General features: G+C 49.5%; 2 protein-coding genes across 3 annotated transcripts in view; both read left to right on the top strand.

The window, feature by feature from the left end:
- The window catches only part of LOC127037846 (thiosulfate:glutathione sulfurtransferase-like), a 77,954-nt gene that overhangs the window by 47,913 nt on the left and 12,848 nt on the right, over window positions 1-17,193 (top strand). The window lies entirely within an intron of this gene.
- Window positions 1-17,193, top strand: part of LOC127037817 (junctional adhesion molecule A-like) — a 49,467-nt gene that overhangs the window by 19,426 nt on the left and 12,848 nt on the right. The window contains exon 2 of the mRNA XM_050929928.1: window positions 8,851-8,910. Coding sequence (XP_050785885.1) covers window positions 8,851-8,910 — 60 coding nt within the window. The remainder of the gene's footprint in view (window positions 1-8,850; window positions 8,911-17,193) is intronic.

Raw genomic sequence — 17,193 nt, 5'->3', positions numbered from 1 at the left:
GGATCCAACTGCAGGAAGCTCAGCATCCTCCCCTGCTTCCTGTCCCCATCGCTCCTCAGCTGTGGGGGCAGGAGTCACTGTATGGGGAGCTGCTCCCCCATCTGCCCAGCCCCCATGCATCTGGACCTCCCATACCCAGACACCGCCACCATGTCTCACCCCGAACACCCCTAGCCCTCCATATCCGAACCCCACTGAAGCTCAGCCCCTGCATCTGAAGCCCCACTGTCTCCAGACCCCCATCCCTGCACCCAGACCACACCCCACTGAGCTCCCTGCACTCAGTCCCCCACCCTGACAAGCCTCACCCCCTGCACCTCCCTAAGACCCCACATCCAGACCCCTATGCCACTGACCCCCAACTAGCTGCACCCAGACCCTCACCCCACCAAACCCCACTCCCCCAACACCCAGACCCTCCTACTGAGACCCTCACACCCAGACCCCTCCATTGATACCCAACCACTTTTACCTGGAAGCCCCTGCAGAGTCCCATTGCACCTGGAAACCCCTCCCAATGAGCCTCTGTGCATTCAGATCCCCCCCCCCACACACACACTGAGCAGCCTGCACCTTGATTGTCCCACCCAGAATCCTCTCCCTCCCCCCTCCCACGAGCCCCTCCACACTTGGATACTGCCTGGTTGAGCCTGGCTGTCCCACACCTGGCACAGATGGGCAGGGCCCCAGGGTGTGTCTGGGGTAGGCCCAGGCCTTGTGCTGGGTCAAAGTCAGGTGCAGCTAGGTGACCAGATAGCATATGTGAAAAATTGGGATGGGGTGAGGGGTAATAGGAGCCCGTTTAAAAAAGCTCCAAATATTGGAACTGTCCCTATAAAATTGGGACATCTGGTCACCCTAGGTGTAGCCTCACCACTGAGTCTGTGTCCTGGGGGTGGCCGGTGAGGAGGCTGCAGGGTGATCTCCCACCTTTGCACAACCAGTGGCCTGTGCTCCCCACTGCCATGCTGGAGCCTCTGCATTTATTTATTGACAAATAAAGCTGGCAGAGCTTTAAAATATTGTGCACAGAATTTCTGGGTTTTTTTGGGTGCAGAATTTTTAAGTTTGCTCTCAGGCAGATGCTCTTTAATGTAGCAGGCAAAGGCAGAATGCTAGATCTGAGGACTAGCAAGTGAAACTTGAAAAATTCAAACCGGAAACAAGGGGCACATTTTTAACAGTGAGGGGGCATATGGCTCACGGACAGTGAACCAGGAAGTTTGGTGGGTTCTCCATCACTTGAAATCTTTAAATCATGATTGGGTGTCTTAAAATATATGCTGTAGCTCAGTTACAGGTTATTGGACTTGAGGCAGGAATTGCTGGGTGAAATTCTAAGGCCTGTGCTCTGCAGGAGGTCAGACTAGATGGCCACATTGGTCCTTCCAGTACTTAAAATCTGTGGTCCTGTGTCTTGTCTTCCAAAGAATAGAGTCCCTTATGCCGGATGGGTTGCTATTGATGTAGTAAGAGATCTGCTTTTGTGTACACTGAAAAATGCCACATCTGTGGTTCACACTCTGAAAGATTGGTGCAGAACCAACCAGCGATGGATTTACTCCCACAAACATTTCTCAGGGAACTGTGGGGCAAGGCCACTGGGTACAGCAGTCCTTGGAGGCTGTGCTGTGCTGTGTGTTATAATTTGGACCTAGCCACGGTGGCGCATCTTTCCGTGTTATATTTGTTTAATTGTGAAATGGTGTCGGGTTGTTGTATAGACTTCAGACTACTGCTCAGGCTGAAACTCACTGACTCAAAGAACTGCGACTTTGTGTGTTAATTCTGCTGATTGTCATGTAGCTGATTTAGTTTTCCGTGTGACTAGTGCTGCATAATAGTTACTTAACTGACATTAATCAATGACTGCAATTTGATTTGCCCCATTTCCAGCCTGTTGCAGCCACTTAGCAGTCATTTTTATCAGACTGCTGTTTAGGCTTTTTCTGCTTGATTCAATTTACAGCCATAATGTCCATTAACACTTCATTTTACACTTCTGTCATTTCCCTCCTGACTTGCAAAGTAACAGCCTAGTTTAGGCCTTGGCTACCCTGGCACTTTACAGCGCTGCAACTTTCGCGCTCAGGGGTGTGAAAAAACACCCCCCTGAGCGCTGCGAGATACAGCGCTGTAAAGCCTCAGTGTAATCAGTGCTGCAGTGCTGGGAGCGCGGCTCCCAGCGCTGCAAGCTACACCCGTAAGGGATGTGGTTTACGTGCAGCGCTGGGAGAGCTCTCTCCCAGCGCTGGCGCTCCGACTACACTCTCACTTCACAGCGCTGCTGCGGCAGCGCTTTGAAATTTCAAGTGTAGCCATACCCTTAACCTCTCTGTCTCCCACCTGCTCTTTGTCCCTGGTGGACCTGCAATACTGATACAGTTAAAATAATTTAATTTAAGGTGTATACCAAAGAACCAAGATGTAGTGAAACCTGATAATGGGACCTTAAACTGTATTAACCATTGTCTTCTGCTTACCCTAATCGTCATTGTATCACAGGCCTAAACACCGCAAGAATCATATTTTAGAGGCAGCTGTGAAATATATAGCTTATCTTTGTGGTCAGGAAAAATAACAGGATACAACTGTTAGGGAACTGTTTTAATCCTGGTAGATACTAGGCTAAGTCACAGTTTCTTAGCATGGCTCTCACAGAGAAAGACATGTCATAAACATGGGTGGCTCATGGCCAGATTTTATTACCATTTAAATTGGTTATAAGGCCCCATCTACAGAACAGCCCTGTCACTGGTCCCGGTTACAACATAGCTTTCTTGCATGGTTTACATTTGGTGGCATAGACCGGGTCTTGGCTGTTCCTGATGGGCTGTGTAAGAGCATTCGCAGACAGGGCTGAATTCTCCCAAGACCTGTCTCTCTATTACAGAGCGGAGCCAGGTTTTAGCTGTCACCCCTGGTGTGGCTGTGGAATTGATGGGGCTTTAGATGAACTTTTCTGAGGAGGAACCATGTCTTGTAAACCTCCCCCATGCTTATGACACTGTAGAAAGCCTCCCCTTGTGAGAAGGGATTAAGTCTAAGAATACTTACAGATGGGGAAACTGAGGCACTTGAGTGAGTTGCCCAAGGCAGAGCCAAGACTAGCTCTTAGCAATCAGGCATCCAAGACGACTGCCACTATAGAAGTAGTCCATCCATTTGAAGCACATGCTAAATGTGTCAAGCTCCAGAAGGAAACAAGATCACTAGCAAGTCTCGAATACTCATGCTGGTGGGGGGTCGTAACTTGCCTGCCAGTCGTAGGCATCTGGAGGAAACAACCCCTCAGAGAAATGGGGCAGCAGGTACCATTAAACATCTGCCACACCTCTGGGGAGCCAGAACACCTGGCAAAGCAGCATGAGAAAGGAACTAAGAGTTCTTCTTCGAGTGATCGCTCATGTTCATTCCAATAGGTGCACGTGCCGCATGCACAATCATCAGAAGGTGTTTTCCCTAGCGATATCCGTCGGGTTGGCTGTGGAGACCCCTGGAGTGGCACCTTTATGGCAGTGTATATAGTTCTCTGCCGACCCGCTGCCTGCTCAATTCCTTCTTACTGCCAGTGACATTGTTGGAGCAGCTCAGTCTCTTGCATTCACAAGTGCCTACCTAGTGGTTCCCTTTCTTACTTGTATATAGTTTGTAGTTTAGTTGGACTTACTTCAGGGGGGTTTCCCCCACCATCCTAGTTTCCCCAGGCACCAGGGCATGCCCCGGTCACAGGGATTTAAGGCATGTGAGAGGTGTGCGAAACCTATGCTCACAGGCAATCCGCATGCTGCCTGCCTCAAGCATTTAGGAGAAGGCCATCAGACAGATAAGTGCCCAATTTGTAGGAGCTTCAGTCCCAGGACTAAGAGAGCGCATTTGAAGCTCCTCTTGACAGAGTTGGCCCTCCGCCTGTAGCTGGCACCAGAAGCGGCACCAGCATCATTGGTGCGCAGCGCTCCAGTGCAGGTTGTCCCGGCACCGAGCAAGGACTCTTCCAAGGAGCACTGGCGCTGCTCCCCAACCCATAAGGCCACTGCTCACAGTCCCCGGTGCCGCATAAGAAGGCGGACAGGGATCATTCCCCTGTCAAGAAGCCTCAAGGGAACTCCAGTGTGGTGCATCCTCCAGCGGGACACCCATGGTCTGGGCCTCAAGACCTGGCACCATTGACTCTGGCCCCAACAAGAGGCCTGTCGAGTCCGGTGCTGATGGACTCGTTGACTCAGGAGGATTTAGAGGAAGAGATTGACCATCCCTCCATGCCGGACACCTACACTGCAGCACGAGACCCCATTGCCATGACAGCACAGTCTCCGGCCCTGCAAGCCCAGGCACCAGCGGCGGCATTGGCTAAACTGTCTAGCCCGGCACTGATGTGGCTCTGGCACTGATGGCGGCACTGCCTCTGGTTCATCATCGTGGCAAGCCTATGATGTCACAGCAACGCTCATCATCTACCTGGTACCGCTCCCCAGCACCATCTGGCTCTGTGCCTCCCCGTCTCCTGTGGTCAGGCACAGGCTCCTCATCTGAGTCAGATGCCAAGTCTTCTGTCTCTTGACGTAGCCACTACTGCTCCTGGTCACGGCAACGCAGACCGGTGGGATTGTTGGCATCAGCGGTCACCTGGCCACCCCAGTGGCAGGGCCTAGTCCAGTGGCCCTTTTGGACCCCTTGGGCCTACCATCAGGATCAGGGCTCCAGGCCGGCATCAGTGGCATCTGCACCCCGTGGGGGGCCCCCCCTGCAGCAATGTTGCTGGCTTGCTGGACCCCATATGAGACAAGAGACCCTGGGCTGTCATGCTCAGGTGCAGCACCTGATCCAGCGCCATCAGTTACACTAGAGCCATCTCCAGTCACGGGAGGCTCTTGAGGTACCTGACTCTACCTCCAAAGAGCCAGAAAGGCAGGAAGACCCTGTCCATATGGGCTGCTGCTGCCTCCTCGCCCGACAAGGCAGGGGCGGGCACCACCACCACCTTACCAGTGATGGACACCAAAGTTCACCAGGACCTCCTTAGGAGGGTGGCCCTAAACCTTAATCTCCAGGCAGAGGAGGTCACAGAGGGAGTCTGACCCAATGGTGGACATCCTTGCCCCTGAGGGTCCTTCTAGGGTGGCCTTGCCCCTCATAAGAATGATGGCACAAAGGTGCTTTGACAGACTCTGGCCTCTCTACCACCCACCGCTAAAGGGGTGGAAAGACAATATTTTGTGCTGCAGAAAAGGTATGAACACCTTTTCAGCCACCCCAGCCAGGGACCCTAGCGGTCGATGCAGCAAACCACAAAGAGTGGCAAGGACAGCCGGATCCTGTGCCTAAGTCATGGGACACTAAGAAGCTGGACCTTTTTGGCTGGAAAGTCTAGTTGACTGCGGGGATCCAGCTTCGAGTGGCCAACCAGCAAGTGGTACTCAGCCTCTATGCTTTCAACTCCTGGAGTTTGTTGGCAAAATTCCAGGTGTTACTCCTGTCTGACTCACGCAAGGAGTTTAGCGCGCTCCTTGAGGAGGGCAGGGTTGTCTCCAGAACCTCCCTCTAGGCCGCGTTAGACGCAGTGGACTTGGCAGCTCTGACCATCGCCACCATCATCGCAATGAGGTGCAGTGCATGGCTCCAGGTCTCAGGGATACCACCTGGGGTCCAGAACACAATACAGAACCTCCCCTTTGACTGTGCAGACCTCTTCGCCCAAAATATGGGCTCTTGTCTGCACAGCCTTAAGGACTCGCGTGCAACTTTGAAGTCTTTGGGGATTCACAGCCCTGCACCTCAAAGAAAGCCTTTTAAGCCTCAGCCTCGCTCCCGCGTCTACTCTGGGCCTCATAGATGAGACTCGTCAAGGAGACGGGGCAGAAATAATAGGCGCGCGCCACAGTCCTCCTCAGGCTAAGCCCAGGGTTTGGCCAAACAGCCCCCTGGCCTGAAGCTAAACTTTTGAAGATGTGCCTAAGGACGGAACATCAGTTTCAGTCTCTCTGATCCTTACCACCCCTCCCTCCCCCCCCCCCCCACTTTGTGAATCAACTCTCCCGCTTCTACCGTGCTTGGTCCCAGATCACATCAGATCATTGGGGTCCTCAGCACTCTGTTCCCTCCTATCCCCCATCTCTGTCCCTTTTCAGGAACCCTTCTCACGAGCACTCCTCTTGCAGGAGATGCAATCACTCCTCACTCTAGGGGCAATAGAGGAGGTTCCTCAGGAGTTCAGGGGCAAGGGGTTCTACTCCCTCTATTTCCTCATCTCCCCCCCCCCGCCCCCCAAGGCCAAGGGTGGGCTCTGATCTATCCTGGACCTGTGAGATCTCAACACATTCATAAGGAAGCTGAAGTTTCACATGATCTCTCTGGCCACCTTCATTCCTTCCCTGGATCTGGGGGACTGGTATGCTGCCCTCAACTTGAAAGATGCGTACTTCCATATATCTGTCTTGGCCCACAGACGATTCCTGAGATTCATGCTCAGTGGCCAGTGCTAGCAGTTCAGAGTGCTCCCGTTCGGGCTCTCGGCGGCCCCCTGGGTATTCGCCAAGTGTATGGCAGTCATGGCTGCCCTCCTCTGCAAATGTCGGGTGCAAGTATTCCGTACCTAGACAACTGGTACATCAAGGCAGAGTCCCAGGCACAGGCTGCAGAGCATGTGTCCCTGCCCCAGGCCACATTCCACAGCTGGGCCTCATATTGAATGTGCCCAAATCCACACTGGCCCCAGCTCAGAGAGTAGAATTCATAGGGGCTCTCTTGGACTCCATGCAGGTAAGGGCGTTTCTGCCGGAGCTGCGCTTCCAAGCACTCACGGACATCATCGAAAACCTTCACCGGTTTCCCACAACCACGGCCAGAAATTGCATGAAACTATTGGGGCATATAGCAGCCTGCACATACGTGGTCCTGCACTCTAGGTTTTGCCTTTGGCCCCTCCAGGCATGGTTGGCGCTGGTGTACAGGCTGGGCAGGGACCCGCTGGACACTATAGTTACCCCCCCCTCACATCCTCAAATCTCTCCACTCGTGGCTGCAACCACATGTTTGTGCGGGAGTGCCCTTTGCCAAACCCTGTCCTACGCTATCCCTAGTCATGGACGCCTCAGCGCTCGGTTGAGGAGTGCACCTGGGCAATATCAGAACCCAAGGCCTATGGTCCCACACAGAATTATTGCTGCATATCAATGTAAGGGAGCTGAAGGTGGTTCGTCTGGCATGCCAAGCGTTTTTAGGCCCACCTGCAGGGCGCATGTGTGTTGGTGCTGATGGACAACACTGCAGCGATGTTTCTATAGAAACAAACAGGGTGGTGCTTGCTCCTCTCCCCTATGCCAGGAAGCCCTCGAACTGTGGGAGTTTTGCATCACCTATTCGATACACCTAGAGGCGTCGCACCTTCCAGGAGCACAAAACGAGCTAGCCAGCCGCCTCAGCCACTGGTTTCACAGTCACGAATGGTCCCTCAGACTGGACGTATACTCGATTTTTCCAGGGGTGGGGCTCTCCCCACATAGACCTGTTCATGATGCGGAGCAACAGGAAGTGCCAGCAGTTCTGCTAGGAATAACGTAGCTGAAGTCGACATACTTAGATCTACTCACCGTGGTGTCTTCACTGCGGTGAGTCGACTGCTGCCACTCCCCTGTCAACTCTGCATGTGCCTCTCATGCCGGTGGAGTACAGGAGTTGATGGGAGAGCGCTTGAGGGTCGATTTATTGCATCTGTGCCCTTGGCCTCTCCAGGCTGCAGGGCTGGAAGGAGCTCATTGTAGGCTGCTCTTGGATTTCACCCAAAACTCCAGTTGGGGAACACGCTGCTGCCCAGAACTAGGTTCAGAGCAGTGCACCAGCTTCCTTTTGGGGCACAGGTACAATTCAGGGTATTGGTGAGAATCTTTAAACCTCTGAATTGTCAGGGACCCAGCTCCCGGAAAGATTCCCCTGTCATAGCCCGTCATAGCCATGTGTGATCGCTTTTGTATTCTGGCCTACAGCCAGCACAGAGTTTTCCCAGTGGAGGTCCCCATCCCATATGGAACTTGCTGTTCATCAGCGCCATAACCTCAGGACTCTCAGAGTGTAATATAAAATTGTCTGTGTGTTTGGTGGTGGTCCTGGCAAGACTAGGGCTTTGTGGCTTCCAGCCCCAGTGGCAATCACGCTGTATTTATAGATCTAAGATTGCACTCATGTCAAGGGCAATAGGTGCTATAAAAGTTCTGTAACAGTGCTAGAAACTGTGATTGCATAAGCAAAAATGACTGGTATGATGGTGAAGTGCAAAGCTGTCTAGGGAAGAGGGAACCAGCCTGTGCACACTACAGTCAGTTTGGGCTCTTTCTCGGTTGATCAGACATAAGCTGAGTGGTTTTGCGTGGGGAGGAGGAGTGCTGCTGAGACTGAGGAAGTGTTGAGGGGGACAATTGTTTAAAGAGGAAGCGGGGAAGAAATCTGTATTTGTCTTTAGATTGCAAGTGCTTTGGGGCAGGGACTATTCTGTGCATGTGCAGTGTGTAACCTAGTGGTCCTAGTGATCCTTGTTCAGGGCCGTAAGGCCTTACCGAATACAAACATTTAACTTTGTCTTAACAAAAACCAACCAGAAAGCAAAGTTTGAAGCAGTCTGACTAGAACCCCTTTCCCATAATGGAGTGCAGACCCTTGGCGTCTTCTGTAAGGCTATGAGTTCTCCAAGAAAATGAGGTAGAAAAGAATGTTCTTAAGGTGTTGATCCTTCATAGGAGAGCTGCATCTCTGTGGGGTTGAGCTTGGCTGTTCTGCTGGCTCCGGGATCACTTGGGTTCTGTGGTTTGTAAACAAACATCTATCCTAATCATATATTTTTTTTTCTCCTTCCCATAGGGTCCTTGATATCAGCCCAGTTGTTGAACACACAAACCATTCAAGTGCCTGAGAATGACCGTAAGTGCAGAGTGCTAAATTATATATTCAAAGGCCGGAAGGGCCACTGTGATCTAGTCAGACCTCCTTGATAACACAGGCCATAGGTCTTCCCTGAATTCATTCCTGTTTGAACTAGAGCAGATTTTCTGAAAAAAATAATTGATTTTAAAATTGCCAGTGATGGAGTAGTTGTTGATTGTTGCCCTGTGCAGTCAAGGTGTAGTTTCACCCACTGGTCTTTCCCAGCTGTGGGATGATCTCTGGCTGAGGGCTGGTCTACACTGAAAACTTACACATCGGCATAGCAACGTCTCTCAGGGGTATGAAATCCACCCCCCTGAGAGACAGCTATGCCAACCTAAGCCCTGGTGTAGAGAGCACTAGGTGAATGAAGAATTATTCTGTTGACCTAGCAACTGCGTCTCAGGGAGGTGGGTTAACTACAGTGACACGAGAATCCCTCCCTCGCTGTAGTGTCTGTGCTCAAGCTCTCCCCCTGACAAACTGCTGCTGTGGCCCTGCTTTCTCCCAGCAGAAGTCAGTGTAGTGATCTTTAGGAGCACTGGTAACTCAGTTCACAAACTGCAAAGACAGGGGGTTGGTTCCTGCCAGCTGGTTTGATTCAGTTTTCAGCTTTGTGAAATGGGCCCTTGAAAAGCACCAGCTATGTGTGTATATATGTATCACTGGTTTAGATTCTGTTTTGCACGTATTGAATGTGATCTAGTCATGACCACTTGTTCCTAAGATGATGTAAGGTCAGCTCTTCTTCGACCTGATGTCTATGTGGATTCCACTGCAGCTGCACGTGCATCTTGTGGGCATGAGGTCGGTTTCTTTTGAATAGCGGAGCTTGTTGGAGCCGCTTATCTTCTCCCTTCTCCTTCCTGGCCTCTTTGTGCTCCTGGTTGAGGGCATAGAAGGCAGAGCAGATGGGATCCTTCCTTACTTCCCTTTGATGCTCATGGTGGCAAGACAGGACCGAGCGAGCATCTGACTGTTCCCCGTAACTGAACACGTTATTTTTTAATCAGATTTGTGAAAAAATCTTTATCTTCACACTCCTTTCATGTGGACAGTTGAAGTGAGGATCCCCTTCCCCTCATGCAAGCTGCCACATCTCAAGGCAGACTTCAAAATCTGCCTATCTTGTGATTGATTCATGCCTGTCAAGGATAGACACAGTCAAGGCAGCTTCTGCCTGTGGGAGAGCCATCTCCTGGATCGGTGCTCTGTGAGCAAATCCTTTTCATCCAGGACCTGCAAATCCAGGGACACTCTGCTCAGGCTGCATATGCTGGAGCAGTCCACATGGGTCACTTGAGACACAGAAGTGACAGCCATTACCAGTGTGTCAGGCTAGTTAAGCCGGTATCTGCTAGCGCTCTCTTGAGCGTAGGTCATGCTCTGGACAAAAGGTGAAGAGAATATTGGCAGAGCTGGCACAAGTGACTTTGATGCCAACCACTTCAATATTGGCGAAGGCCTCTGCACTGAAAGCCGCGGTACTGATGCTCGGTACTGATGCTGTTGGCACAGACGACCCTGGTGTCCGCATCGGTCACTCTGGCGCAGGCTTCCCAGGCAGTAAAGCTGGCATCCCTGCTCGTGCATAAAGATGAGACACACTCGTGGGACTGGACAGAGCCCATATGTAGCACCAAATGTGAAGGAAGGTCCCGGAAGGAGGAAACAAAACATCTGTTCAAAGGACAGAGCCTCTGAATTCTCTATATAGGCTGTGAATGGCACAGGGAATGAGGGACCCAGCACCAGTCTTGGCACAGGTGTCTGCCCTAGAGTAATCTGGATCACCTCCAGACATGTTCCCTGTGCTGAACAGACTAATGGAGCTGGCCCCAATGGCACATCACCTGACGGCACTGCTGTTCGAAGAGATACTCCTCCTCACCTAACCCATGTACTCCTCCTTGTTCAAATTGAGTAGAGATTTCTCCCCCCCTCTTCCTTTGGAGTGAGACCCTATGACTGGAGTCCCAGGGGAGCCAACTGAAGTCACTCAGTTAGGGTGAACTGCAGAGAATGGGACAGCCAACCCTCAAAGCTGGTGGATATTCCAATATGTAGATTTACCAAACCAGCACAAAACAGTTTCTCTAACACCTCACTGGTTACCTAGAAGCCAACAACACCATTCCCTTAAAGCAAACCAGCCTTAGGCCTCCACCCAGAGACGCAAGTCAAATATGGTGAGGATTACTGAAAATCTTATTCATCATATAAATAAGTTCTACCAATCCCAAAGGATTGGACACATTACCTCCCAGGTTAATGAATATTTCAGATCTTACCCAAATACATGCTTACAGCCAATTCTTATTAACCAAACAAACATCTATTAAAAAAGAAGAGAGTGTATTGGTTTACATACAGTCATGAGTACAATTCTTGAGATTCAGATTCATAGCAGAGATAGTGAGCTTTGTAGTTGCAAAAAGTTCTTTATGCACAAATTCTAAGGTTATAGTCCAGTGTTTACATTCCGGGTGGTCCAGTCAGGACTGGGGTCTCAATCTCGAGCTTAAGCTTCCCCTGCATGAAGAATCAAGCAGATCTGAGATAAAAAGGGATTGGGACCCAAGGCATCTTTTTACAGTTCGGAGTCCTTAGGTGAACAATAGGCAATCACGGATACTTTGAAGTGGACCTATTTCCTAAGCATTCCAGGTAATTAGCTACACAAATTTACATAAGGCAGTGTATCCATTACGCAGTCTATCACAAACTTTAAAGTGACATATTGACAGGGATATTATTTCTCCCAAGTCTCATCTAGATGTTAATATCCCCTTTTGATCTCTGAATCAATAGCTATAGCAGGAGTTGGCAACCTTTCAGATGTCGTGTGCCAAGTCTTTATTTATTCACTCTAATTTAAGGTTTCGTGTGCCAATAAGAAATTTTAACGTTTTTAGAAGGTCTCTTTCTGTAAGTCTGTAATACATAACTAAACCATTGTTATATGTAAAGTAAATAAAGTTTTTAAAATGTTTAAGAAGCTTCGTTTAAAATTAAATTGAAATGCAGAGCCCCCCGGACCAGTGGTCAGGAGCCAAGCAGTGTGAGTGCCACTGAAAATCAGCTTGCATGCCGTCTTCAGCACGCAAGCCATGGGTTGCCTACCCCTGAGCTATAGTGACAGACAGGAACTGACTTGTTTGATGTTAGCCATGTAAACAGATATAAGTAAACATAAAATTAGTATCACCTTTAATTTCTAACATAGATTTGCATTTCAAAGTTCTAGCCTATCTACCATGGAATGGCCCTAATTACCATTTGCACACTCTTCTAACATGTCTCTAAAGGTTGGCTTTGGCTTATATAGCATGCAAGTTGCTTAACCGTTTCTGGCCATGTGTCATCCTTTGTATAAGATTTGCTGCAGTTATATAACAGCGGTAGCAACAATGGTTTGCATGGTCCTATTTTAATCAGATAACATCACAGACCCGAAAGAGGTTGCTGGGGGCCTAGTACCCATATGACGTCACCTTAGCCTTACTGGAGACCGTCAGCTCATGTATCTGGGAGCAAGATCCCTCTCCCATGTTTCCAGAAAGGAGGCGATCCCGTTCCCCAGTGGCATCATTAACCAGGCCACCCACACCAGAACCAGACATGGGCCCGCAAGAGCAGGAAGCAAGGGAGGGATTGCAATGACCTCCATCTCCACTCAAGGATAAGGCAGTGACATGGGCCCCTGCAATTGATTTTAGAGCTTTTCAAGACCTCCTTTTTTTATTTTGAGCACCATGATGCTGGCCAGAATCACCCTCCTATTAACAAGAGGTTCCTGGAACCAGCTAAAAGACTGTGGCAAATGCCGGGCACTTTTCCTCCCTCTTTGAAAAGGGTGGAGAACAGATACCTGTGCCCCCAAAGGGCTTTGAACACATTTATGTCCATCCAAATGCAGAGTTCCTGGCTGTTGCGGCAGCACAGGAGAAATCACAGTCCACAAAAGGCATGCCTAATGACACAGACCTCAAAAGTTGGATCTCCATGGGCACAAGGCGTACTCATCAGCCTCCGTCCAGCTGGCAAATTACTAGGCCCTGTTCACCAAATTCATTTGGGAGAGGGTCACTCCTTTCCTATCCAAGGTCTCTCAAGATAACAAGGAAGAGTTGAAAGAACTAGTCAGGGAGGGCCAGATGGTCGTGAGAGCATCCCTTCAGGCAGCCAAGAATACATCTGGTATGGCCACGGTCGTCACTGAGATGGCCTCATGGGTACAGGCCATGATGGATGGCCTGCTCTTAAATGGGATGGAGCTGTTCAGCCAAGAAAACAAATGAAGTATTGCAGTCCCTCAAGGAAAGCTCTGATTCTTAGGGATATACACACCTAAAGGAACCCTTGCAAGTAGCAGCCCAAGCAGAGGCAGAGGAGACCATCCTACTAGTGGGATTGACAGAGTACCCACAAAGAGAATCCCAGATACTTTTGAGGATACCCATCTTCCATCACTTCAGCGCACCAGACCCCCTCTGAGGCAGCAGATTTGACAGGAGCATTGGGAGTTGCATTGGAGTCAGTGTGGAGCCTGCATACACCTTCAGGGACTGCCTTTCCACTGGGCCTGGGCAGCCATCAGAGCCAATAAATGGACATTAGAAATTGCCTGTGGTACCCCTATACATTTCCACGCATTATCCCCTGCCCCATCCTTCAGGGATCCTTGTCATGAGAACCTATTACAAACAGAAGTGAACTAATTGTTTCATCTCTTCTATGGCATCTAGGTACCTATGGAGTATTGGGGAAGAAGATTGTACTCCTGTTGTATCTTCTTAAGAAAGGAATTTTAATCCTATCCAAGTTTCATCCTAGACATGAAAAGATTGGACACATACATACACTGCATCCAATTCAGGATGGTGACGTTTGCCTCCATCATCCCATCTCTTCAAGCTCAAGGCTGGTTGGTGGCTTTCTGCTGACATGACGTCCTTCCACATAGCCATCCCTCACAGGAAGCAGCTAGGGCTCACAATGGGGGGACCTATCATTATCAGTGCAACGTTCTGCCCTTTGGACTCTTCGTGGCACAGAGTCTTCACAAAGTGTCTTGCAGTAGCAACAGCCCATTCACGTGTACCCTCAGCTCGACGACTGGATGATTGGGAGCAGATCCCAGGAGCAAACACCAGAAAGCCTGGACTACACACTATCCCTATTCACTCAGCTGGGCCCCCTGGTGAGCTAGGAAAAAAATCTCTTACCCCACCACAAGCAATAGAGTTCTCAGGAGTCTCGACTGACTCTGGATTGGTCAGAGCGAGCCTTCCTGGAGACAAGTGTAGTCTTTAGTACTTGGAATAGAATCAAACCAGACTGTGACAATGCGGATGTGTCTGGGGCTGTAGGGCCATACATACACATACATGACATCGCTTGCCAGGTTTCACCTGCCGCTGCTGCAGCTCAGGCTCAAGTTGGTCTTTTTCCCCAGTAAAATACCTGATAAACAAGGTTGTGGTTCCACCACAAGACATAAAAGAATTGAGACAATGGTAGGAACCCAACTGCTCTTCTCTGCCCCCTCTCTGGTATCAGGAACATGTTGGGGAGCCACATAGACCATCTATAGAACTTGGTACACCGGAAACTCGGGGCTCCACGTCATTGCCATGGAGCTCAGGGCCATCAAGCTACCCTGCACAACCTTCCTACCTGTTCTCCCGAACTCCACGGTGTACACCCCGACTGATAACACCTGCGACACACTACATCAACAAGCAAAGAGGTGCACACCTGTCTCCCCTATTGGGATGCCTTGAAGCTCTGGACGCTGTGCCGCTGACACAGGATAACCCTAGTGGCTCTCCATCTCCCAGGAGTTGGCAATGACCTGGTGAGCAGACAATCCATGGCTAGTCGGGAGTGGTCCCTGGAAAGATCCATTATAGCATCAAGATTCCACCATTGGGGAGCTCCTGTGGTAGACCTGTTTGCCACCCAGGACAACACCAAGAGTCAGCATTTCTGTTCCGAAGGGGGTGGGTAGCCTGGCATTATTTCCCAGCACTGTACTTCTGCAGTGGAGTCCAGGTATCCTGTTTGCCTTTCCCCTGATTCCCCTGGTCCCAGCATGACTTCCAAAATCAAGAGAGACAGCCACAATCATTCATGTAGCTCCCAACTGGCCCAGGCAGTTTTGGCCAATGGACCTTTTGCCAGTGTCCATTCAACCACCAGTCCTGTCCAGACCTGATCTCCCAGCATCCTGGCCATTTACTCTATCCAGACCTGAAGTTCTGCACCTGACTGCCTGGATGTTGGCAGGCTGAATGACACAGATGGACTGTCTTAAATGAGTCTAGGCGAGCCTTATACAGAACACTGGCTTTTGTCAAGAATTAAGCATTCGACTTAGCAGCTAGGGCAGATGTAAAGTTTGGGAGAACAATATTGCAATTCCTATTTGACTGATGCAGTTGGCTCTCTTTGTTTGTGCTATCGAGAGGGGACACTGATGGCCAGTCACCTACAGTGGAATCAACACTGACAGATACTTTCAGAAAACAGACTGGTTCCTTACCCTGCAGTAACTGTGGCTCTTTGAGGTGTTGCAGTCAGAGCGGATCCCATGAGCCTTCCGTTGCCAGTTTTGGAGTCGTGAGCTAATGCAGGTTGTGAGGGAGCTGAAGGACATGCGGGGGCCCTTGTTAAATGATGTCGAAGGCTGAAATGTCGTTGCCTTGGTAACGTTCTTCAGGCTGCTCAGTGCTTCTGTCCTTGGAGCTTCGGTGTTATCAGCACTAACAGATAATGCAGCCTGCTCATCCAGTGGACCTCGATGTTCTAAAGAATGACCACTGGCACGGTGCGGTGACAAAGGCACTCGGCCAGGTTTATTGCCCTCAGGGCACAGTCCTAGTGCCCTGGCTCTGTGGTTACAGGTACACTAACACATGAGTGCCTGGTCAGCTGCAGGAGCCTCTGCTGTCCCTGAGGCCACGCAAAGGGTTAAGGCAAAGTACCCCGACATTTGTAGGCTGAGATAAATAACTTACGTACCACCTTATGTGCTCCATGACATGTTTTTTACCCCCTCTTCTTCCTGATGTTTTGGACAAAACATCCCTATTCATAATTCTATCAAACCATCTGACCTTGTACTAGAGTGGGGTGTAGCTGTACTAGGTGGAATATATTTGTATCAATATCTAGTTCCTAGTACAACAACAACTTTGACAAGTTCGTGTACTGAGTATTGAACTTACAAGCATCTGCTTTAATGCACGGCCTGACTTTTTGGCTCACAGCCTCTGGTTCAGGACACAGCTCTTGCCACCAGGCTGAGTGCTCCAGGCTCTGTCTACTACAGCCCTGAACAGATACTGCTATTCAAAATATCTGAACTCGTGCACATGACGCATGTGTATCTTCTGTGGGATCCACGCTGACTACATCTCGAAGAATCACAGCTACTGTAGGGTAAGAAACTGGTCTTTCTGCACTCAAAGCAATGCTATAGTAGTTTTTGTTGAGTATTGAATCTTTGAAATTCAAGTACTTGTTCTAGAGATTCCAGTGTCCATGTCTCAGATGAAATGTAGATGGAAGTTTGAGGCTTAATAGCTGTTGTATTGAAGCATAATGATGAGGTTCAAGGTGGAGATAATGACTGAGCCCTAACAAGATGACTGAATTAGTACAGAATCTGGAATGGCCTCTGGCAAGTTGCACTACTAAATCTAGGGTAAAACTTTCAAAAAGTTTGTAGCCAGATTGTCAAATGTATTTAGGTGCTTATTAATGCAGATCAGTGCCTAGTGGGTGTTCAATAGCACCTAAGTAGGCTAGAAATATAATTCCCATCGGTTCCACTTTTACAAATCCCAGTAGGTGCCTCCCTGCATCTTTAGGTACCTAAATACCTTTGAAAATCTGGCCCTAAGTGGATTGAAAATTTTACCCCAAGTTTGTTTTTGTTTTTTTAAATGAGAACTCCATCTCTAGTTTTCCAGGCATTCAAGGAGGAGCAGAACGTAGCTCCACTCCACTTCGGGCTGTCAATATGATGTCCGTTTTCTAATTTATGGTTAATTTTGGATTGACGCTTACACGAATGCTGATTTGTAATCTAGTAAATCTGAGTTCCCAGTAGATTCAGATAGAATACTTGTCACTGCTAGTTTCTTCAGCTTCACAATCAATTTCCTGTTTTTTAAGTTTGCATAAATGAATTTCTGCCCTTTTGCTGATTGAAAGACCCACATAAACTGACCAGACAAGGCAGCATTGAAACGGACTATACCCAAAGTGCTG

The sequence above is a fragment of the Gopherus flavomarginatus genome, chromosome 20 (assembly GCF_025201925.1).
Source record: "Gopherus flavomarginatus isolate rGopFla2 chromosome 20, rGopFla2.mat.asm, whole genome shotgun sequence".
Lineage (NCBI taxonomy): Eukaryota > Metazoa > Chordata > Testudines > Testudinidae > Gopherus > Gopherus flavomarginatus.
This window is presented reverse-complemented; position numbering and strand designations above follow the sequence as displayed.